At 36.7% G+C, this 24,583-nt stretch overlaps 1 protein-coding gene across 1 annotated transcript in view; it reads right to left on the reverse strand.

Annotated features, from left to right (window-relative positions):
- The window catches only part of LOC134651677 (Kv channel-interacting protein 4), a 159,317-nt gene that overhangs the window by 14,071 nt on the left and 120,663 nt on the right, over positions 1–24,583 (reverse strand). Inside the window, exon 4 of the mRNA XM_063506776.1 lies at positions 9,176–9,370. Coding sequence (XP_063362846.1) covers positions 9,176–9,370 — 195 coding nt within the window. The remainder of the gene's footprint in view (positions 1–9,175; positions 9,371–24,583) is intronic.

Raw genomic sequence — 24,583 nt, forward strand, 5'->3', positions numbered from 1 at the left:
ATCTACTATCTACTCGAAACGGGCTTACTCGAAGCTATTACTCTATTGGATAACTAATAACGACTAAGATGAATGACACGAAGGCTGCGTGTATCGCAGCGTCTAATAATTATAAATGTATTATAATATGGCCCAACTTTTTTGCTGTCTTTCGTTCGATTGACGAACATTTTTGAAGTACATTATTAAGTTATCTGCACGTCTGCACCTAAGAAGGCCTATCGTTATTTTTATTTTTTATTTTTCTTGTTTTATATAATCTTGCAGTTTTGTGACTAGCGAACATGAACGCAAAATTTTAACCCATTTAAATTTATCATAATACGAAAATTTTAAAGAAGGCAAGCTTAAGAACCGGGCCTTCTTTGAGTTCTTTGGCGCAGGTACTTAGTATTTCAATGTTTTCTTTCTCTTTCTTAAATATTGTACGACTTCTGTATCCAGCAAGATACACAAGTAACTGCCTTTGACAGATTTAAATCATAACAAAAGCCCTTAGCGAGCTCAAACTGACAATCGCCCCTAAGCTGGATAATCGAATTAAACAATCCCGTCTAACAATTCAATCTAATATTTTAGTTAGACGGGCTGTCGTTAAATTGGATACTGAATTAATTGAGCCGAGTATATGGATGCGAATAATATTGAATTAATTAACGATAACCTGGCCAAAAAAAGAATAAATAGTTAATATGTACATAGCATTTAAGTTTCAAACTTATCTTTTAGGTACTTATTTAGGTACGTAACTAAAAAGTAAATTTTAGAAATCAATTACATTTTCAACAAGATTTCAACTTCAAAAAAACATAGTAGACGAACACTAACGCACATTCGTATTCTTCCAAAATTACATGGATGTAGAGTTTATAAGTTATCGTAGATTTTGAATGTAGGCAACAACCGTACACGTAACTTAACTACGTACAAAACGGCAGTTCCTATAATTACGAGTATGCAACCCATTGTAAAAATCCAATATTGGTATTTATTATAATGCTAATGGCGCAGACTCCATTATAATTCTTCGTCCTTCGAATTCATCCCGGCGGTACTTGTCATTTAGCTTATTCATCGAAAAAATGTAAATTCAAATATTTTTCTGAGATCCGGAAAACTCGCAAAGCATTAAATTGGCATGAATAAAAAAACGTGTAAATTAGGAGTAATAAAAATTATATCATCATCTTCTTCGCGTTGTCCCGGCATTTTGCCACGGCTCATGGGAGCCTGGGGTCCGCTTGGCAACTAATCCCAGTAATTGGCGTGGGCACTAGTTTTACGAAAGCGACTGCCATCTGACCTTCCAACCCAGAGGGTAAACTAGGCCCGTATCGGGATTAGTCCGGTTTCCTCACGATGTTTTCCTTCACCGAAAAGCGACTGGTAAATATCAAATGATATTTCGTACATAAGTTCCGAAAAACTCATTGGTACGAGCCGGGGTTCGAACCCGCGACCTCCGGATTGCAAGTCGCACGCTCTTACCGCTAGGCCACCAGCGCTTGTAATAAAAATTATATAGATAAGTTAATAATGGCATTAGCTACAACCATCTACAACGCAGGGCAAGTTAGAATAGAATAGGATAGAATATCTTTATTTTGGTTGGTTGTGACGAGCTATTTGGGGAGTAGCCTGGGAGTAGCGATTCCAAGTACCCGAGTGCTCCTAGAGAGTTCTGTCACCCGAAGGTGGGTGGGTGCGACATGGATTCTCTGCCTCTGGCTTGCCCACAGGCAATTAAAGAGGTTGGAACGGCGATGGCGCGCTGTTAGTATCGGAACGGGCAAGAACGGGCTTGCCTTAGCCGGCCGTCCAGAGTGGAGTCGCGAGACCTGGGTTCTCGAGGGTAGATTTAGATTAATTATATGGGATCTTTTTTATAATTCTTATGCATTACTTGATATTGTTTCAAAATTAACTGTAACCTTTACTTAAATAATATTGGAAGTAAAAAAAGATCGTCTTATAGAAAAGTTTCTTTTTCTGGATGACATAGGTTTAGATGTAAAGCTTTGATTGGAAATAATAGGCAAAATACTTAGTTACAATAATATTACGCAATTGTATTTTTTTCGTAGGTTGTTACGTTTTTATAAGTAGTCCTACAGCAATGTCTTCATACAGTATTATGCTTTTTAAATGTAATAGGACTGATTAGCCAGGTAGAAAACTGTAAATTAAATTTCACGTTTTCTCCATAGTAAATGTATGGAAAAAGTTTTCTTTAATTTGTGGCTTTTTAGTAGGTACATTACCCTAAGTTGACCCCTAGGAAACTATTGATACTGGATAGGAATGGAATCGATTGGCATACAAAAATAGCATCTGAAAAATAAAAGTTTTCATTTTCGTACAAATTGTATGGGAAAAGTTTTCCTCGATTTGTGGCTTTTCTAGACGGAATTTTTTTTTGCTTCCATACAAGCTTTTGATCCTCAATAGGAATGGGATCTATTGGCATCAAAAAAAAGTTTGTCAAAAATGACCTTTTTGTCGCACCCTGTATGTTTTTTCCAAAATCTGTAAAAGCCAATCTTCATTCATTTGAAATCGAGGGAAGGTCTTCTAAGACCGTTTTCTCGTAGCAGCACGGGATCTGGTAGCTGCCCTCACTGACCCAAAAAGAAAATCCACCCTGTATTGCACACAACTGTATAGCGGTACGACGACCTCTACTTAATTGCTTTTTTTGTGATAGCTTATGATATAGATAGGGTATTGAATGTACAGACACTGTACATTCACTATATAACTGTAAAAGTACCGATTTAAATGAGAAACTCCACTTGTATTTTCTCCATATCGATAAAGTTTAATGTTATGATCGTTCCGCGGCACTTCGGAATCGCTGCGCTTTATTTAAACTACTTTGACTGCAAAAAGCCCATTCCTTTAAGTCCTTTAAGAGAACTGTGAATTCAGTGTTCTGTTGGGTTTGCTGGGAATATTCCCACGACGGGTAATATCCCAGTTACATGCTAAGGTAATTTTGGGTGAATGTTACCCTTTTAAAGTGAAACATCTGCAAGTTTATTGTACGTATGTAGGTCACTTCAAATCAAATGCATAAGCAAATCTTTACTATAATTTAACAACGATTCCTTGGTGCAGAACGTTACTTAATTTTTTTTTATCAGGAATGAGAATTTCCAGTGGCAAATCATACTACCAAACGAGTAACACTCTATGCCAATATCATAAATGAAATCGAGAAACCCAAAAACAATGTTAACATTAAAATTAGGAATGAATAAATATTATTAAATTGTACGCCGGGACTTAATTGCGTATCTAAGTTTTAAGATTTACCTCCGACGTTTCAAGGACGGCGTTGTCCCCGTGGTCTCGGAGAAGACTGGCTTAAGTTGACATCAGCATCTTCTAACCGCGCGATCTTAAAACTTAGATACGCGATTAAGTCTCGGTGTACAATTTAATAATGTGTAAAAATCGTGAAAATTTAAATCAGTGTTATGAATAAATATGATTTTCTTCAATCAAAATAGGGACACTCAGCAACAGAGATATGTAGTTTACCCTCCTGCAAACCAACATTTATGAAGCTTCAATATTATAGTACTCTTATCTGTAGCAGAATGCAAGCGCAGAGCTAAAATAACTTCTCGTGAGTATCAATATTGATATTGATCTCGGTGCTTTTAGTGTCAACCGTATACGCCCCTATCCCAGTTTAAACTTCAGCAATCCACAAAATAGGTGCCGAATATAAAAGAGCTAAAATGCTCTCAACTTCAGAATATTTGGCGGTACACACATATAGGTATTATTACATGAAAGGTACTTATTACTAATGTGTTCGTACCAATCTCTGTTTAATGTGTGCATTAATGTTTTAATGTCTTCTTCCTAATTTATAAGTGGCATTAGATTTATTTTACTGACTTTGACAAATATAAAATAAAACTTTACTGTGGTGTATATCTCGTAAGTTAAGTAACATATACCTACTACCGTTACATGAAGCAATAATATTCTACGAACACTTAAGTAAATGTACCCAAACGGCAACCTAGCCATAACCCGCGCTACCCACAGAATGTAAAGCAGTACGCACACGGGAGCTCCACTTGATGGGATTATATGATTATGAGATGCTTTTTTCATGTTCCCATTCTATTCTTTTTAGTACGGTCCGTGTATTTTATTAAACATTTTTCGTGTCGATCCATCTCGAATAATGTAAGTGGGTTTTTCTTATAGTCTTTTGTTTTAGAACGCAGTAAAAACAAGCCATATAAATAAGTTTTTGGGAAAAATTTCATTTTTGTTACACGCTTTTATCGCTGACTGTACTTTTCTTACGACAGACAACTAATACTCATTGAGACAATTCTAAAAATCCCCAACACAATTAGGTTGCGTTGTTTCATCACAAAGTTCCTATGGCCACCTCCTGTCTCCATCATCAGATCAGCTCGATGCTACCATAATATTGCATTGTACCCGACTTACATGTGCATGCAAAATTTCAGCTCAATCGGAAACCGGGAAGTGGATCAAATTTAACTTGCAAGATTCCATTACAATATTTACAATTTAGTTACATACAGGTCGAGTTCCTATGGCCACCTCCTGTCTCCATTATCAGATCAGCTCGATGGTACCATAATATTGCATTGTCACCCGACTTACATGTGTATGCAAAATTTTAGCTCAATCGGAAACCGGGAAGTGGATCAAATTTAACTTGAAAGATTCCATTACATGTTAGTTACATACAGGTCGAGTTCCTATGGCCACCTCCTGTCTCCATTATCAGATCAGCTCGATGGTACCATCATATTGTATTGTCACCCGACTTACATGTGTATGCAGAATTTTAGCTCAATCGGAAACCGGGAAGTGGATCAAATTTAACTTGAAAGATTCCATTACATGTTAGTTACATACACGTCGACCTAATAAAAGCGTGTTAATAAATAAATATTATTGGACATTCTTACACAGATTGACTAAGTCCCACAGTAAGCTCAAGAAGGCTTGTGTTGTGAGTACTCAGACAACGATATCGATATCACTATCACCAGTGGCGTGCACAGAGATTTGAGACTGGGTAAGCAAAAAAAAAAACCGGCCAAGTGCGAGTCGGACTCGCGCACGAAGCGTCCCGTACCATTACGCAAAAACCGCAAAAAAAAATCACGTTTGTTGTATGTAAACACCGCTTAAATATTTATTATATTCTGTTTTTAGTATTTGTTGTTATAGCGGCAACATAAATACATCATCTGTGAAAATTTTAACTGCCTAGCTATCACGGTTCATGAGATAGAGCCTGGTGACAGACAGACGGACGGACGGACAGCGGAGTCTTAGTAATAGGGTCCCGTTTTTACCCTTTGGGTACGGAACCCTTAAAATAAGAGCTACTAACAGTCTTACTAGCTTACCAACAAAAATCCGTCATGGTTTCACATCCTTGTCAAGTCGGTTAATAATGACGTACGTAATTATGTAATTAACCACGGCAAATATACGAAAAGTGATTGATTTTACTTTACCACTTGTTTGTGTTAACTGCAATTCCGATGTTCACCGGCCCTTTTCAATTACTTTTTTTTGCTAAAAGAAAGCTTTGAATATGCATAATTTTTAATATTCGGTACACACACACACAAACACACACACACACACACACACACACACACACACACACACACACACACACACACACACCGTACAACGTTCACAATTCAAAATATCCATATTTTCACTAATCACAATTATTCTAATTGCCGGTAACTGTTATCGTTATCTCACCAAAACAAACAAACAATGGCGGCCGAATAAAAAATTTAAATAAATAAACTTACCTAAATAAACTAAACGAATAAAAAAGTAGTCTCGTCTTTGTACTAAGTTACCATAACAAATGCTACTTTTTAAAATAGTCACGTAATCATGCATCGCATCGGAAGTATTCGGAAACCTTCGGCCGTCATCGTTAAGGATTCGAATGATAGGCGCTGCCTATCAGCGTCTAAATGTGTGCGTTACTTGTATCATTGTGTGCTCGTATTTATAGGAAGGCCCACTAAACTGTTACCGCGTAACTACGACTCACGGACATGCACACATAGAAAGGTTTAGACCGAAATGTTTTCTGTCTTTGCCGTACAAGGCGGCAGGCGCACAGCGGCGCTAGTGCCGCGTGGCCCGCGTGGTGTAAACTTCGTCGCGTAGAATTATAGATGACGACAACGGACACCGGTAGATGGAGCGCTTATTAAATTTTAGAATGTTTTATTGATTACAGATACGATCAAGTATAAATTAAATTAAGTAAGGTAAAGGGCCCCAAGTTCGTGTTAGTACGTTATTTCGTTAGTTTTGTTTCTGGCGCAAATAATAAGGAATTCAAGTATTGTTTATTTAAATTATACATATGAAAAAAATCTGTATTATTTAATCTCTTCAATAAAATAATAACCAATATTTTAGTGATTAAACTGAGAGTAATACGACGGTCGAAACTATCAGACGGCCGCGAACAGCTGTGTTATATGCGTGCACTTTTTTTAGGCGTAAGGTGCGCGCTCTCACTTGTTAAGCTTATAGGAAGGAAAAGCTAAACCCATTCGAATAAAAGTTTTTGGGAGTGTTTCTGTGGGTTCCTTAGTAATTGATTTGATAAGAAAAAATATTGAATATATGCATAGAAATACCTTAAAATTGCAATAAATCAACTCACGAAATAGCGGTCATTTTATTTTTCGTGTGTCTCCTATTTCGTGCCACTAACGAATCAAGGATTTTCTAGATACATTTTGAGTGCTTGTTTTTAAATAGAACAACGAAGATAATTAAAAAAATAAATTAGAAAACAATTAATGTATTTCATGAAGTTTCGTATGAGCGAAATTCGGTATATGTTTTTTTCACTAGAATTCTCATAAAACGAGTTTGAATGTGACCCGAGTTTAAATTTTTAAGGTATATTCCACGTATATTCTCATATTAACTACTAGCACAATTTTATTTATAATTCAATTTATTTGATTTATTTTTTTGTATGTTTATATAACTGGTCAACCAAATCTTGTCAGTAAAAAAAGGCGCGAAATTCAAATTTTCTATGGGACGATATCCCTTCGCGCGTACATTTTTCAAATTTGCCGCCTTTTTCTACTGTCAAGATCTGGTTGACCAAGTATATTTAACGTATAAGATAGTAAATTTTTTTTTCTGTATTTTTATTTTTTGAATTTTTATTTTTATTTTTTTAATTTTTTTTATTTATATAGTTCGGCTTTTAATCAAGTAATAAAGTATCCATATGGTTTACGAAGTCTTAATTCAACTATTAAAGACGACGAGTACAAAAAACTTTAAGCTAGCTCTCAATATTTAACATTTTTTTTATATTATTATTAATTTGACCTTACAATTACTGGTAAGTAGGTAAGACCGTTAAATAATTAAAATGATTATCAGCAAATTATCACCAATTACTCTAAGAAAACTTTATTCCGAAACAGGGGACACGAATTCACGAACTTAGGAGCTGAGCTAAATTTGTATCACGAAATGGGAGCCAAATAAGAGGTTCACGAAAAAATTCATATAAAAAGAAGTTTCAACTAAAACCCTATAGTTCATACATTAAATTATTAACAAAGAACTAATATAACTTACTCAAAAGCTTTCAAGGTATTGATATGCTTAGTAATATTTAAAAAAAATGCTTAGTAATATACAAACTCTCAAGAGCCTTAACCTGCCGAAACAGGGGCCCTTTACCTTAGTTTAAAAGGATAGATATCGGAATTATAGTAGGGTAGGCAGTGCCTTTTTGCCTTTATGAGGTGCACGCCACTGACTATCACTATACATAATATAAAACAAAGTCGCTTCCCGCTGTCTGTCTGTCTGTCTGTCTGTATGCTTAGATCTTTAAAACTACGCAACGGATTTTGATGCGGTTTTTATTAATAGATAGAGTGATTCAAGAGGAAGGTTTATGTATAATTTGTTAATCCGTGCGAAGTCGGGGCGGGTCACTAGTTTATAATATACAAATACATAAATACATAGAAAACACCCAAGACTCTAAATGCACTAAATGCCCTTACCTGGATTCGAACCCAGGACCGCGGCTTCACAGGCAGGGTCACTACCCACTAGGCTAGACCAGTCGTCAAATCATATCATCCATAATCATATACCTATCGTCGTCATATGTGCCGTTTAACTGGTTTACCCAAACATGCCTGTTACCATCGTAGGTATATATTTGGCTAAGAATACTGAAACCTACAACAAACCGAGGTCCCTGATGTAGCAAAATAGAGATCTTACGTTGTGTCCGTTTTTGGAAAATTAACATTATTTGGATTTGACACTGTAAGTAAAAACCTATCACATTCACCTAATTCCAAATTCCAAATTCGCTATCAAATTAGTCTCCTCATGCCTTAGTAAATCGCAAACAACGCTTGCCCTTTGCAAGGAATTCCCTCTCCAGATTATTATCTACCTTATTTTCTTTATCTCCGCAGCTTTAGGCGACTTTTGTGAAAAAGCAACTCAAGTTAAAAAATATCGTGGGAACCATCGTAATAAAAGGGCCAAATTAGACTAACACCTACCTTTGATATTGTCTTGTCTTCATCCGAAGTTGACTGATCTGCATTATTCATTAGCGAAGTTTCATGTCCATTTTGGTTCGGGATCGGGGAAGGTGAGAATAAATACACGGTTGAAGCATTTATTTGGAAAGCGGTAAAAATAAGTCAATCGAATGACGTGTTCAATTCTGAATACGATGTGCTCTTGATGTGATCTTGATGTGAAAAGTATCTCCAAATACTTTCTGAATGGTAGATTTCCACTTGGTAAACCCATGTAATAAGCATCAATTCGAAATGTAGAAGTTTAAACCGGATTACAAACTCGCCCTAGAAACTGCGGTCCTCACTAGGTCAGTATTGTACGCCAGTTACAAGACTCATTTTGCCTCTAAATCGCAACTTGTGACTATATTATGCTTTTAGCTTACCTGTTTATAGGATGAACTGCAAGTAGATCAGCAGCCTACCCGTTCCTCATTCGCTTTGATCCTGCGATAAAGCTCTCCAGCTCAGAAAAGTACCTCAGTGCCTCTCAACAGAATCTGCTCAAATGAGCAGAAAAGCTTTTAGGTATTTACCTCCTTGTGGGAAGAACTGTGAATAGATTAGTTTGAAGGTGTCCTCCTTGACCACGCCCGTGGGACACTCGGCCTTGAAGCCGCGGTACAGGCGCTTCAGCTCGGGCTCCGTGAAGCGTGTGACGCGCCGCAGGGCCGCTATGGAATCCGGTCGGTAGCGCGGGAGTTGCTCACCCAACTCCTCGAGCTCGGAGTCTGGAAAGAGAGAAAAGGATGTTTAAGTTTAATTTATTTACAGGTAGTACAAGCGTCCGCTCTGAGAAACTTTCAAAGTTGATAAACTTGAAAATAAGTTCCAACGTTTGGAATTCATATTAGAAGAAAGTTGCGCAAAGTTCTTGTTAAAGTTTTCATCAGTCTGAAACTTCCATCGAGTTATAATGTTTATGCTAGGAAAGTATCTACTTAGTGCAGTTTTTTAATATATCTTGGATACAAATGTATGTAACGGACTAAATTGAAAACGAGTAAAGATCGCGTTTCAGTCATAAAAAGCTATTGTTACGAGTAACTTACGTCAACGCTTTCACGAGTTGTAAGGCCTATATCGTATGTAACCCAGTACCAGATGATGCCCCATTAAAAAGGTTTAAGGGCCGCGAATACACTACAAGCCTTATCCTTCCACATACAATGGATGTCCGACGTATGCTGGAGTTTCTTGTAGCAAGCTCTCACGGAAATTAAAGGATTCTACTTACTCCCTATCACCAAAGAACTGTGTCAAATTGGAAAGCCGGACAATAAAAGGTCTGTAGGTATAAAAGTCCTATTTTCGGTGATGAGACAGGACGGCACCGATGTATGCTAAAGTCCCAATATTTTCAAAAGTATATATAGTTATATACTTAGACTAGTAACTGAAAAAGCTTTTTGTGCTTAGCATGCGTTCAAACATGATCTGCGAGTATAAACAAATGTAACCTTGCAAAAATATCTTCTGCAAGGTAAAAGATTGTTTTTATTATTAAATATTTTCATTCAATCTCTCAAATCGCAAAAGTGTACCTACTCATCTTGGACCGTTCGTATCCGCGAAGTGTTTCGAGACCTGTCAGTGGTTTAGTATTATAAGAATATAAATCCTGCAAACATATTGCAGAATATATGTTACACTTTTAGGATTTTGCAAGATTTATAGGAAATGCTAGGAATAGTAGAGGTTTAAATTCAGTTTATTTGAGAAGTGTTGCACGTATCGACGTGAGAGAAATCCCGGCTTTCACGGCTAAACGGGGCTGAAGATGCTTTTATTTTGTCGAAGTAGATTTAAAACGCCAACCCAGTTTGTACAAGTGCTATCCGTCAAATGTATAAGTAGATGGCGCAAGCGACCTTACGATTTTGGCTCAAAAAAAGTTTGTTTAATCTATTTGACTTAGGCTTTTTTAGTTGCGTGACGTAAGCAACTGGGAATATAAAAAAAACAACTTTAGATAATTTTCAGATTTCAGAACAGGTTTTAAAATCGTAGCAAATATATGAAAGATCAATATGCCTGTAGGCACCCCCTGCTGTACAAACGCGGAAAGGTAAATTATAGTCGCACTATATTTTACATTAGTCTAATAATAGACTAGAAAAGTTAACTATACGTATAAACCTATAGTTAACTTTTCGACCTAGGCCTGAAAGTTTCACAGAGTCATTTGCATATGTTGTCAATTCAAGGTACATATTCAAAGAAAATCAGGAATAGATGTAGGCAGGTCGGCAGCCGAGGGAATGGCAGCTGCGAACATGATAGTTTATTGTTTATGTAATGAATGCAGCTTCAGTCAAACTTCCAGATCCATCTCAACTTGGTGCATTGATTTACTAGGGTTGGCAGTTCAGAAAAATTCGCTGTTAGACCAGTACCAGGAAATTCGCAGGCCCGGATCCAGCGCTAATAAATGCGATATCAGTCTACTATGATTGCATGTGTACCTATGGATACAGATTTGCTTTTGACTTATTGAAGTTGCATAGAAAAAGCTTGTTGTATATGATGATTAGCCAAAACTTACACACACATGTGGTAATTAGCCAAACATAAAGTAGGCTACGTATGCATGATTAGCTAGAAGCAGATTTTTATTCAGTTTAATAAAAGGAAGAAGGTTAACCATACTCATTATTCATTCATTATTCTCATTATTTCATTAGAAATTCTTTCATTTATAAGAAAATTTAAACCTCCAAAAAGTTTTATTGAAGTACTTATACAACAAGTTTTTAACTAATATTTAATTCGCCGTGGCAACCCTACGACCCATCCGTTTACAGTAGTTTCGGGAAAGAAATAAGTTTGCTTGAAATTAACCTAAAGCGGCTAAGATTAAAGTCAAATTGGAATTAAGTTAATTTAGTTTTGTAGCTTGTTTCTAGAAAACGTTTCATTAAGTTTTGTTATTTGTTTTGAGAATTGCCTGTTTGTTTTATGGATTGTTAAAATAGCATGTTAGTTCTCCAGGTCAACACATTAAGTGATATTGATATGTACTGTAACTAATTATTTAAAAAATACATTTGTATACTTATATTGTGTTGATGCTTGCAAGTCAAAAATAAATACATCGCTTGAAATTTTCGAAAGATAATATGGAAAACAATGTACGTAAAATGCTGACAACTATGGGAGCTAAGAAAGCTATATTTTAAAATCACTACATAGTATAAAACAAAGTCGCTTCCCGCTGTCTGTCTGTCTGTATGTATCTTTAAAACTACGCAACGGATTTTGATGCGGTTTTTTTTAATAGATAGATTGATTCAAGACGAAGGTTTATGTATAATTTGTTAACCCGTGCGAAGCCGGGCAGGTCGCTAGTAAACCTATAAACCTTAAAATTAACTTAGGTAATTGACATTTCATTAGTTTTACTATATTTAATCTCAATACTCGTAATAGAAGGTACCAAATAAATGAAAGGTTAGTTTTATACGAGGCTATGAATTATAATTATGTCAAAATGATACTTAGTTATCAGATGCAACTAATTCTACCATAGGCATATATGTATAACGTGTATAATAACCTATTATAATTAACATTTAGTTGCCAGCGGTTTGTAGTATGTACTCAATGCTCATCTGCTCAACTGAACCAAGAATACTATAGATCTCTAAGTATATCCGTAACATGTTGTTACAATATGTGTACCAGTGGGATAGCGTACCTACTTATTGGCTGGAGGTCATGACAGTTGACAGGTGTTGAATAGGTATGAAGTTGAATATTGACATGTATGAAGTTTCGGGACAATGGAATGGAAGTTCACATTTCCGCCACGTCGAGCGTGATCATCACGTTTAGTTTCGTCACCGTACACTTCACAGCCAATACTGGCCCAAGCGGTTGTTTCTAAGCGGTTGGAATACCACTCCAGCACACGCTAACCGCAGAAGCTTAGGCAAAGCCTGTGATAATGGAATGTATTCAATTTCACGTGTGACTTGTGCATTAACAATATGAGGTTTTGCAATATTGTTGCAACTTTATTTTCCAATGAATGTATATTTTTGAAGTAAGGCGAATATGACCTTTTTATCTGCGGAGATTTTAACCTTCCATCCCCTTCACGTTATATCTTTGTATTAAAGTGATGATAGAAAATATCAACATTCTTCACAATTATATATCTTTCACACCATTAACTTCTCTTTACCCTGCCAATTTAATTGTTACATTGTGTAAGGGTTTTTCTAAATGGTTTATGCATCTCCTATCTCTGTCGCGCTAATAGTATAAAATAACAGAGAGAAAAGGACAAAAAGTTGGACTCAAATACAGTCATGACTACGATTTCTCACGGACGCAGCGTGTTGCCGACATGAAATAATAAGCATTGGAAGTTTCTTTCAGACAGTACTAATTAGCTTTCTTTTAAGACAGATCTGTGAGGAAAGGAACTTTTAATTAACGTATTAAGTAGGTATCTTGGTTGATTATTATGAAAGAAGTTATTATGTTGCGGCGTTGGTGGTTTAATCTTTATAAGAAAAATGCTAAAAATATTAAATAACTTTGGCACTATTTGGAACTTTTGAAGTAAATTACGGGCAAATGCTTTCCGTAACGTAACGAACGTGTTAACCAGGAGGGTATATGTCATAAATTAAGTAAGGTCAAGTGGGGTAAGGCAAACATAGTTTATTTTAATCAGGGCAAGATTAACAGTATGAGAATTCCCTTCAAGTGTTACTCTTGTCCCAGTGTTTGTCTTACTATACTACCCCATCTGACCTTACATAATAATATTTCATAAAAAATGGCATCGCTAGACCATGTCCCGAATGGAATTATCTACCAGATTGCCAGGTGTATTCCCATTTGTCCCCGCCGGGCACAGATGGGAATAGATGTAGGTATTCATATAAATCGTTCCCATCAAATCGCCTCATGTATGGTGGCGGCGGTCACGTGGTTCCGTCAATGGGAATACACCGATTGACGGAATCTGACTACATGATGTTAAATAAATGTATGTATTTTCTTTCTTTCCTAAGGAACATACATACACATTGATACGTATACAGGCGTAATGTGCATATATACTACTATTTCTCCATACTATATATGTTGGGTCCGCTCGGTGGTTATGTGTCCGTAATAAATTTCTGTCTCTATTTCTATAGTCGCGACATTTCACAAGGTACAAATCGACGGCAATCGGCATGTCTTGCGACTAATTGGCGCTTGCCGAATTCATCAGAATTCCCGTTCCATTTCCCGTGCAATTAGGGCTGATAAGGAGTAATTTATTGCGGTCCCGAAGCTACGGTACAGTTGGCAGGAAAGTGAACTTGTGTTAAATGAGTCCCGAAAACAGCCAGCTAGATGTGTAGTAAGTGGTCAAGAGTATAGAGACAAGTGGTTCTGGAGAGCTTTTAAGCCGGGAATCGTAGGTTGAATCCGGTCTTGTAACAGTCCGTTTCTTTGAATTTTTTGTACGAAATTCATTTGGTTGTTGTAGGTATATTTGTTTCCTGGATAACATCATAAGCAAATCGACTTAATTCAAATATGGCTTACTTTTTTGTGCGGTTTCAAAAGTTAAATGATAATTTCCAAAAAACAGCGGACACGCTAATATCAAGAGGTTTTATAGCTGAATATATACAGCTACGTACGGCTCCTTTAGGAGGCAACTGGGAAAAAGAATGATACTCGTACCTTAAAAAAAAATCTTTTTTTAAACTTTTAGTGTTTAAGGCCTGCTTAAAAAATTGGCAATGTGTTCGCCTCGCGCCCACCTTGTATAGGCTGCCAGACCATTTATTAGCTTTTACAATTTGCCAAAACAAATAAAAAAATTTGCTAGACAACGGTTCGATCTCCCACAGTAATTTTGAATTTCTCGTCCTTTTCTACTTACTCAAGTACATCAACAAGGCACTTGTAATTAATGTATAAACAACATGAGGTTGTTTTTGTTGCTGTCGCTGCAGACTAGAGCGCAGTAAACATATGATGTTTATGCCTTTGCCTAATGATCCAGCATAGACGCCGCAACGCAGGCTCCCATTATAACAATATTAACACGAACGCTAATTACCCTCCATACAGCGTGCGGAGCCTGATTTAATAACAGAGCTAGGGTTTATGTACACTGGTATTATACATATGTACTATGCTATGTGGAATGTCTTAAATACTAATAATATTTTATTAACAAAAAGTAGGTAACAGTTACAAAAAAAAAGAATTACAATTTTTTTTACTTATACTTACTTATTTAGAAGTTTGAACTAGAAACTTTATAAAGATATACAATAGTTTATAAGGTTCGCCCAAAAAATCATTTTAAGCAATTTGATATTCAAAAATTGAAACAGAGCGTACTCCCATCTTAAAGGCCGGCAACGCACTTGCAACCTCTATGGGTGACGATAATTGCTTATTTACTATCAGACGATTAGTTTGTTCGTGTACATGGATCCAATATCATAAAAAAACAAAATGTGTGTAGTATTGTCTATCTAGTTTTTTCCTTGAATTACAACCACATAAGTTTGCTTTCTTCGGCAAATCATGTATTTTCTAGTTGAAGTGACTATGCGTGGATAACATTGAAGACAAACCCTTATTCTAAATATAACTGTAGAACTCTATAAATATTTCAACTGAACCTCGCACCAAAACAAAAAGTTGAAACAACGTTAATATTGGAGGGACTGTACCGAGTACAAATTTATCTCTGGTCATATCCTCGGGGGTATAAACGGTTTCACTTGCTCGTACCTACGCGTAAGGGTTGCCACTGTTTGACAGTCCCGTGGCCAGAAAGTCAAAAGTCGGTTATAGTGTCGTGATGGTGCATGGTTGTGTGCAGTATTTATGTTATTGTTATTTCGTTTTCGACACGTCACGTCCGTTTCTCCCATTTTATTCTGAAACTGTAGGGTATTTATATAAATATGAGTGTAGCATCCTACAAGTACCTATCTAATGTGACTAGTCACAAATAACATGGAGTGCAGTTCATATTAAAACAGATATTAAAAAAAGTTTTAGTACGTATGTAAAAGCAAAATACATAGTTTTTTTTAATTGACTTCGAATAAAAAAAGACTTTAAGGAAACTTACGTGTTATATAGGTATACCTGTTGTAATGTCGCTGGTCTATATCGAATTTTTTTCATTTAACTGTCCAGGTTGAATTTAACACCATAGGGTGGCAACCCTTCCCGTAAGTGTTAAAGTAAACGCAATTGGGACCACGTAACGAACCGCAAAGAAATATGAGCGGTTTGTCGAATTCCCTTACAGTTTACAAGAGAAAATACGGCTTGAAATATAAACTCCTATTTCGTGATACGAGACGAGTCCTTTCGCAAGAACAAATAATGTTTGAGGATTGGAGTAGAGTCGAGATAATTTATCGAAGTATCTGAAATAACTAGTCCAATAGGTATCTAACCTATATGATAAGGGTCATAGAATACGCTCTGAGAATATGTCCGCGGTTGCGTCTAATTGCTATGACTCTTTTCATTCATTTTGTATGGGTCGCGGCAATTAGACTGCCGACATATTTTTTGCTGCAGATTTGTCATGAGGTCATGACACAATTTGGCGCCGATTCTCAGTGCATTTCGCGCGCACCAATAAGCGCTAGCGATGATTTCAAAACCTGAATATCACCTCAAGTCTACCTACAGTTGTATTTTGCATTGTAACTATTAAGAAATATCATATCTATAGCATGTTTATGATTTAGTTTACTTAGGTATACAGTAAGTATATTTTCACCTCAGCAGCTCGAACAAGGGTACTTTGCTACTTAAAAACAGTGACCAAAATCGCATTTTGCTCACTAAGTGAGACAAAATGAGCAAAATGCGATTTTACTCACTCAGTGAGCAAAATGCGATTTTGCTCACTGTTTTTAAGTAGCAAAGTACCCTTGTTCGAGCTGCTGAGGTGAAAACTTAATTGTTGGTATATCTTAAGAAAGCATGAGTGAATAGGTAAGTGATGAACTACACGAGATCAAAGTTATTTACATCTCGTGCGCTTTTGAGTCCCTTACTACGCTCAAGATTCTATTATAGAATCTTTCGCTTGCACGGGACTCAAAATAAGCACTCGAAGAAATATCAAACTTTGATCTCTTGTTGTACAAATAACTATTATCAACATAAAGAAAAGCATTTTTTCTGCGTTAAGAAGGTTACGTACCCATTTTATGTTGTTTTGGCGATAAAAATATAACGACAAAACGACTCATCAAAAGAAGTACAAGGTAAACAACAAACAGGGAAAGTAGGTGGTGTTTAACGACCGAACTTTTTGCTTACTATTCTCTACCGATCTTGTGGAAATATTTTGTTATCTGCGTATCTTATTTGTAAACAAACTTAATAAGGTCAATACGGGAAAATTCTGTACTTTAGTAGGTAGTATTTTTGTGGTAGCTAAAATAACCTAATTACTAAAAATAAACCACATCATTTGGTTGCTCAACCTACGCAATTGTATACCTACGAGTAAGTAGGTATTGCACTTAAATTAATTTTACTTTCAATATTATTATCCGAACCGTTAACAGGTTAACATAACACATAATCCCGGACGTTTTATTAATTTCCGCGGTAACGATGACTAGCCCTTAAGTTAACCCTTTAAAGGGCAAGACTGAAAAAAAATCTCAATTAAGGCCTCATCGCCAATCTATAGTCCTGAAATTTCTGTACAAAAAAAGGATATAAAAAGATGGTGTTATATGCAGGGCCGGATTAAGCATGTCGGGGCCCCTAGGCAGTGCAATGCTCGGGGCCCCCTTACAGTTAATTCTGCATACATAAGTTCATAAGACATTAGGTATAAGTAGGTACCATAAAAAAATATTTATGAATTTTGGCCATATGAAACACATTTTTTTTGGCGCGCGCGGGGCCGCCGGGGCCCCCTAGCAGAGGCGGGGCCCCCTAGCCGAGGCGGGGCCCATAGGAAGTTGCCTACTCTGCCTTAGGGTTAATCCGGCCCTGGTTATAGGGTGGTCTTTTTTGAGATCGTTGCCCTATAAAGGGTTGATTGCAGAATCCCCTGTAATCCACTTGGTATTTTTCAATTACTTCAAGGGTATCTAATTTATTATTTAAAGGGTAGGGGTAGAAATTAACGTAGACGTGGACTGGACTAGCGGCGCCTGGCGGCATGTTTAAGCGCTTAACGTTGAAATTAAGCGTTTTGACGTCTTTTTGTGAGTTAAGGTAGCAGTTTTGTTGATTTATGTCAGTAAAACAGTAATTAAAATTCGGAGAAGGATGTAAGACATATTTCAGGCATAAATAGGCACTGCTACATATTATGGTGACCAGCGTAACCAAGTCATACTGTGAAGTCAAATATGCCCCTGCTCATTCGTGTAGGAACTATATAGACAAATTCACTGATGTTCAGATACGGCTGGCGTCAGAATTTAGTTAAAAAGTAAAGCTTTTCAGAAATGGAATAAAATCAGAGTTTCGAGTCAAATAACAAAACTGTGTATTATTCCGGGGCGTATTTCAAAAGGTGGAAAAATACCGTCGCTTTTACGGCGGCTTTGTTTAGTTTCTCTCGACCCAGCTCTGGCCGAATAGTCACACTAAAAATTATTCACCGACTTATGGTTAATACGTAAACATAGTATATATAAATGAACGTGGGTTGGTAGGAGGTTGGTATTTTCTTTAACATATCTTCTGCTAAATTATGTTTACTCGTACAATATTTTCTACGTTCTCTAAAGTAGACTTACCTATTTCAAATACAAAAGGATGACTACAATTGCTTTAAGCTATAGTCGCATTGCTATATGGAGATAATACATGTGGTCATAGTCTTTAGTGAAAAATGCTGAAGTTACCGGTGAATTGTGAATTACCAATTTTAATTCGAAATGAATATGATAACATTATACAAAGTAAAATAAAATTAATAACTTAGTTATTTAATATACAATATACGATACTATCAAAATAATATGGCGATAAGTTAGCTATGTACCAGATCACAAAAAAATGGTATAGTAAGTAAAGTAGATAAGAGAAGAGACAACACTGCTATTATGTTTGAAGGCATAAGATATATGTAATAAAAAAAAATGTGAGCCACTGCTGGGCACAGGCCTCCTCTCATGAGCGAGAGGACTTGGGCTATAGTCCCCACGCTAGCCCAATGCGGATTGGGGACTTCACATACACCTTTGAATTTCTTTGCAGATGTATGCAGGTTTCCTCACGATGTTTTCCTTCACCGAAAAGCTAGCGGTAAATATCAAATGATATTTCGTACATAAGTTCCGAAAAACTCATTGGTACGAGCCAGGATTTGAACCTCCGCGACCTCCAGATTGAAAGTCGGACGTCATATCCACTCGGCCACCACCAGGATATATGTACTCCGTCTTAATTTTAAAAGAACACCCATCACATATTTCACAACTCGGATTAACCAAGATTCCCCACTGGTCCCATTCCACATAATATTTAAAATCGTCTTCTCTTCGCTGAAGTTTTAAAAGACGGCAACTTTAACATTACTCTTCGCGAGTTTCCTTTTCCCATACGGCCCTCTCGATTGAGCCCTAAAGTCATTTAAAGGAATATGTAATGGGTCACGTAAGAACACAAGTTTAACTTTTTATTATACTTGTACCTTGCAAAAATATTGAACATCGCAGAATAATGGAATATTGAGAGACATATGTCAGTCATGTGTCATGTCGTAGGAGATCCAACTGACTCAAAATAAATAATAAAAAGATGTAGGTGTTTCTAAGGAACGAGCTAGTAACATATATATTTCTACAGGTCACAAGTATTTCGTCAAGTTTGCCGCACTGCGTCTCATTACTGATAACTCGATTTCAATAGAAAGAAAAGAACTGTTTTGAGCCACGATTCAGCCGCCATGTGTGCGGTATGGCCGTTTTGTGTATAATTCACAAAAGCTTACCGACTACTTCATTACCATCGAACCAGTATAAATCTGACTTCTGTATATGCGTCGTTTTCACATCTGGGGATCCAGTTACACTGGAGATGCTAACCGTCGAGATTGAGCTTTAGTAAAAAAGTTGAGGTGCCATATCAGAGTGGCGGGCAATTGGCTAGGTGCGAAGCCGGTGGAGGGGGAAGTGGCGCTGATCGTCACAAACACAGGTAATCTTATGGAATGTCCGCCGTTAATACTAGCGGCAGCCGCTTGAACTAATTTTACTCCATAAGATTTAACGTAGAAAGTCCGCCAAAATGACGGCAGCACCAGTCGTGCACCTAGCGAATAGCCCCGAATAGTGAGTTTTGAGGTTATTTTCCAAATGGGTTTTGTGGAGTGTAAAGTTTGCTAAAATTTTACGAATAAAATTTGGAAAGTGGTGGCGCGTTACATTTAGTTTGTTTTACTTACTATGAATAGGTACCTACTAAATAGCATAAGAGTATCAAAATAGGGATACATAATTAAACACAATTTTGAAAAAAACGGGCGGGATTTCAGGAATCCAGTCAAGATTGGATTTCTTTGTGTTCATTTCATGAAAAATATGATTTTACTGGGATTCAAACTCTTGACCGTTAGTTTCGTCAGCAGAGGTCCCTATAACAATAACAACCTAGCGTTAATAATAAACAATGTTTACAATAAACTATAGGGTATATAACAAGAAGGGACTTGAGACTTCATGTCGTAATTAGGTAACCTATCTAAATATTGAAATTTAAGCCTTTTGTATTATAAATCGATTGTATTGTTATTAGTAGACTAGTCCTGAATACAATGACGGGGGCCATTTCAGGCAAAAACATTCTATTGTGCCGTAAATTATTGGAATATTCGATCAAAAGCCAAGCCAAATTGTCTGTGGTGGGGGAAATATAAGCCGACCCTTCAATTAGGTCGATAAGTCGGCGAGTTCGTTGTCGGACAGGTCGTTTTAATAAATAATAGCTTCTGAGATTTGCTATTAAGGATAAGATAACTACAAGTGCGAAAAATGTGTAAGAGCGCTTCAGTTATCTTCATTCGGCCGATCTTCTCAAAATTGTTTTATTTGTGTTCCGTGTTCTTCATCTAAATTGTATAATTATTGTTCGCTTAGCTTTCAGGCTATCCAATTATTCTGAATGGACATAATTTATTATATTACATTATCTTTTGGTATATAAAATACAACGATATTACCGCGTAACAGTTTTCCCTGGTAAGGTTAGTGCTAAAATTGTGTTATGTGTAAATGATAATTTCTCTTGTGGGCGCAAGGCCATCAACATATCTGTCATCTTTTAATGATATCTACTTCCCTAGAGGCAAAATTTCAAGTTCAATTTGAAATCGGGAAGTGGGTCAAATTTAGACTTGACCCACACCAAGCGTGGCTCACTCCGCGATTTCGTCGCGTCGCTACAAGTAGGTACCTATAAGATGCGGCCCACACTAATTTTGGTGTCTAGCCATAGTAGTTGTCGGGCACCGCTAAGAAACGGACGCCTGCTCGCGTTTGCGCCACCTAGCGGTCATAGGTATCTGTCGTAATAGACGCGTTTTGTTAGATAGTGAATCTTCTGTACCTAGTACTATTATTTAGTCTGTGCCCACACTAAATTGTTATTTACATATTGTAAAAACAGAGCTGAGTCTTTATTTCAAGTAGGGTTTATTTAGCAATTTCAAGAGCTTTCTTCTCTGTACGGAGGAAGGGTGGAAATATTAAATGCATTATATGTCGCTTTCTTTTAATATCTGCTTCAGTCATGTTTGCATGATTAAAAAAAAGAATAATTATACATCTATCCATACTTATTAAAATCTAAGATATAGTGAGCTTCTATTGTAGTCACACCCTTCCGCCTCAGATGCCTTGCCCCTAGGCATATCTCGAGTGAAGCCAATGTGCACCATAATACAATCTAGATCTAATAGGGGCTATCTATCGGATGTTACGTCTAGACACCCCAATTACTATTATAGTCGAGATACGATCTTTTAGTATCATGTAGATATGTAAAGCGAGCTGCAAAAGTGCATAACCAATTTATGAATGGAATTAATTCATAAGTGTATCCACACAGCCATCGTAATCAAAGTACAGAACGAACCCTTTAATTAATCAGAGCGCGAGGGATAAATAGCTGTTTGATGTTTTAATCGAATACAATTTATTGCGGTAAACGTGACTGTAGCAGCTTGCGTTTCGTCTCTAAAACGGAATTGCTCGTCACGTGGCTCGTCGACGACGTCAACCAATTACAAACAGAATGCCAACCTGGGATGGATGGTCTTGAGTGTCGTATTTCTAACTTTACCCTTAAAGTCGCAGCGCGTCATGCCTTTTTAAATTTATGTGTAGGTTTTCTTACGATATTTTCCTTCACAGAAAAGCTACTGGGAAATAGTTAATGATATTCCGTGCATAAGACCCGAAAAACTCATTGGTCAGAATCCCGAAAGTCAGAATCCAGATCCACTTGGCCACCAACGCTCTTAAAATTCCTTATTCACTTACATATTTACATACCTAATGTATCAGTATTTCACCACAATAACACTTTACATTTCTTCCGAATGCTTTCCAACTTCCTAATATACCATTTATCTTCAAGATACAGGTGAATTTAACCAAATTCCACTAAAAGTCCTTCAGGTTGGGTAATAAATGTGACAGGGTTACTAACGTGAGTTATGACCAGCTTGGGAGTCGAACCTGCACTTGCAGCGTGCAGAGTTGTCGAGATCTGACGCGGGTTCTGATTCCATTCCACGAGATTTATGGAAGGTTAGTGAGATTTATTCCAAATCAGAATTAGAACTACAATGGAAATCCCGGGTTTCATGATCCATTGATTATTCCTACAATGCGAGACAGGCTATCGCGGTTTCGGTGGGTAAATATGGACGACGTATTATGGTATTGAATTTGTAACCTCGTAACCGAAGCCGTGCGTCGCGTCATATTTAAGTAGAGTATTGGTAGCCATTTCACACATGTACTACATTATAGTTTATTTTTCAGTTAGGTACTTACTTACTTTAGAATAAACAAAACAAAGAAATACCTAAGTCTCACAAAGAAAAAGTAATCACTAGTAGCTTGCCCCGAACTCAGAACTCGCTTTTCACCAAATACGTGCGATTGAAAAAGTCTTTTGACCACAGAACTATACAGGCTGGATTCATTAAACATCTATTTAATTTCGACGCGATCGAATAATAAATGTAGAAGGTCAAGATGGCGGCCTTTTTAGGGTTCCGTGTTCCGTAGCCAAATGGCAAAAAACGGAACCCTTATAGATTCGTCATGTCTGTCTGTCTGTCTGTCCGTCTGTCCGTCTGTCCGTCTGTCTGTCCGTCCGTATGTCACAGCCACTTTTCTCCGAAACTATAAGAACTATACTGTTGAAACTTGGTAAGTAGATGTATTCTGTGAACCGCATTAAGATTTTCACACAAAAATAGAAAAAAAACAATAAATTTTTGGGGTTCCCCATACTTCGAACTGAAACTCAAAAATTTTTTTTTCATCAAACCCATACGTGTGGGGTATCTATGGATAGGTCTTCAAAAATGATATTGAGGTTTCTAATATCATTTTTTTCTAAACTGAATAGTTTGCGCGAGAGACACTTCCAAAGTGGTAAAATGTGTGTCCCCCCCCTGTAACTTCTAAAATAAGAGAATGGTAAAACTAAAAAAAATATATGATGTACATTACTATGTAAACTTCCACCGAAAATTGGTTTGAACGAGATCTAGTAAGTAGTTTTTTTTTATACGTCATAAATCGCCTAAATACGGAACCCTTCATGGGCGAGTCCGACTCGCACTTGGCCGCTTTTTTAAATTTCGACTAAGTATTTATGTCCATGGCCGTTTCGTAGGTATCTTCAGATCTCAATTTTCATCTTCATCAAATTGGTGAACTTTATCTATTGTTGATCCCCGTTTATTAAAAGTTAACTTAAAAAATATAATAACGCCGACGACGCTTCTACCTACTTAATTTAATCTAAATAAGAACAAATGTACTGAAGTAATCGGGGAACAAATTATCAAAATAAAAACCTTTGAAATTCCGGGATGTGCCCCTAGCCAGCGGAAAGTTGAATGTAAGAATCTCGCTTCGCTTCTCGTTCGTTCGATAATTGTTATTTGTATAAATAAAGAAGCGTTTGAATTTTACTGGTAACTTGTTCCAAATTAAACCAGCTTTTTAGCAAAAATTATATCTATAATTGCTACTAATAAATACTTTGTGGGTTCGCGGCTGTTTCGGATGAAATAGATTTACTGATTAGAGCAGATTATTCTGTTGCTGACGCAAGTTGTCAATGCGAATTAAATTATTTAGGTATTTTCATGAGTCAATGCTGATAATTACAAAGCGTTTGGTTCGAATTGATGTACGGATATGGTACGAATATCTCAATAAATTGTTCCGTTCGGTCGATAAAACCGCCGCTTTATCATAAATTCTATCCGAATGGCTAGTCACTTGCAATAGCCGCGCTAAATGTTGCGAGTGCTAGCCGTTAATTAAGAGATGTATGAAAAAGTTAGTTAAGCTTCTAGGAAAATAGAAGCAAAATCGAGTTCTTTTTACACATTACTTGTAGCATAAGTATAAGTAATCTTGAAAGTTAGACATTTCATTAACTCTCGGTATAATGAGTAAAATTCCTTCTATTAGAAATGCATCATAGAAAGTTGAAGTGGGGATACATATGTCTCGGTCAATTCGCAGTATGACGAATAAGTACAGTTAGCATACAAAGTAGCGGATCAGAATACGAGTCAAACAAAAGTACCTATCAACACTATTCTCTCATACTAGTAGTTACCAGACAGACAGTTTTGAACGCGAACTCTAAAGATATCGGTATCACAATTTAAGAAAGTACCTATTCCACATTCGCATTATGATTAATTTTTCTAAAAA

Source organism: Cydia amplana, chromosome 10, assembly GCF_948474715.1.
Source record: "Cydia amplana chromosome 10, ilCydAmpl1.1, whole genome shotgun sequence".
NCBI classification, from domain to species: domain Eukaryota; kingdom Metazoa; phylum Arthropoda; class Insecta; order Lepidoptera; family Tortricidae; genus Cydia; species Cydia amplana.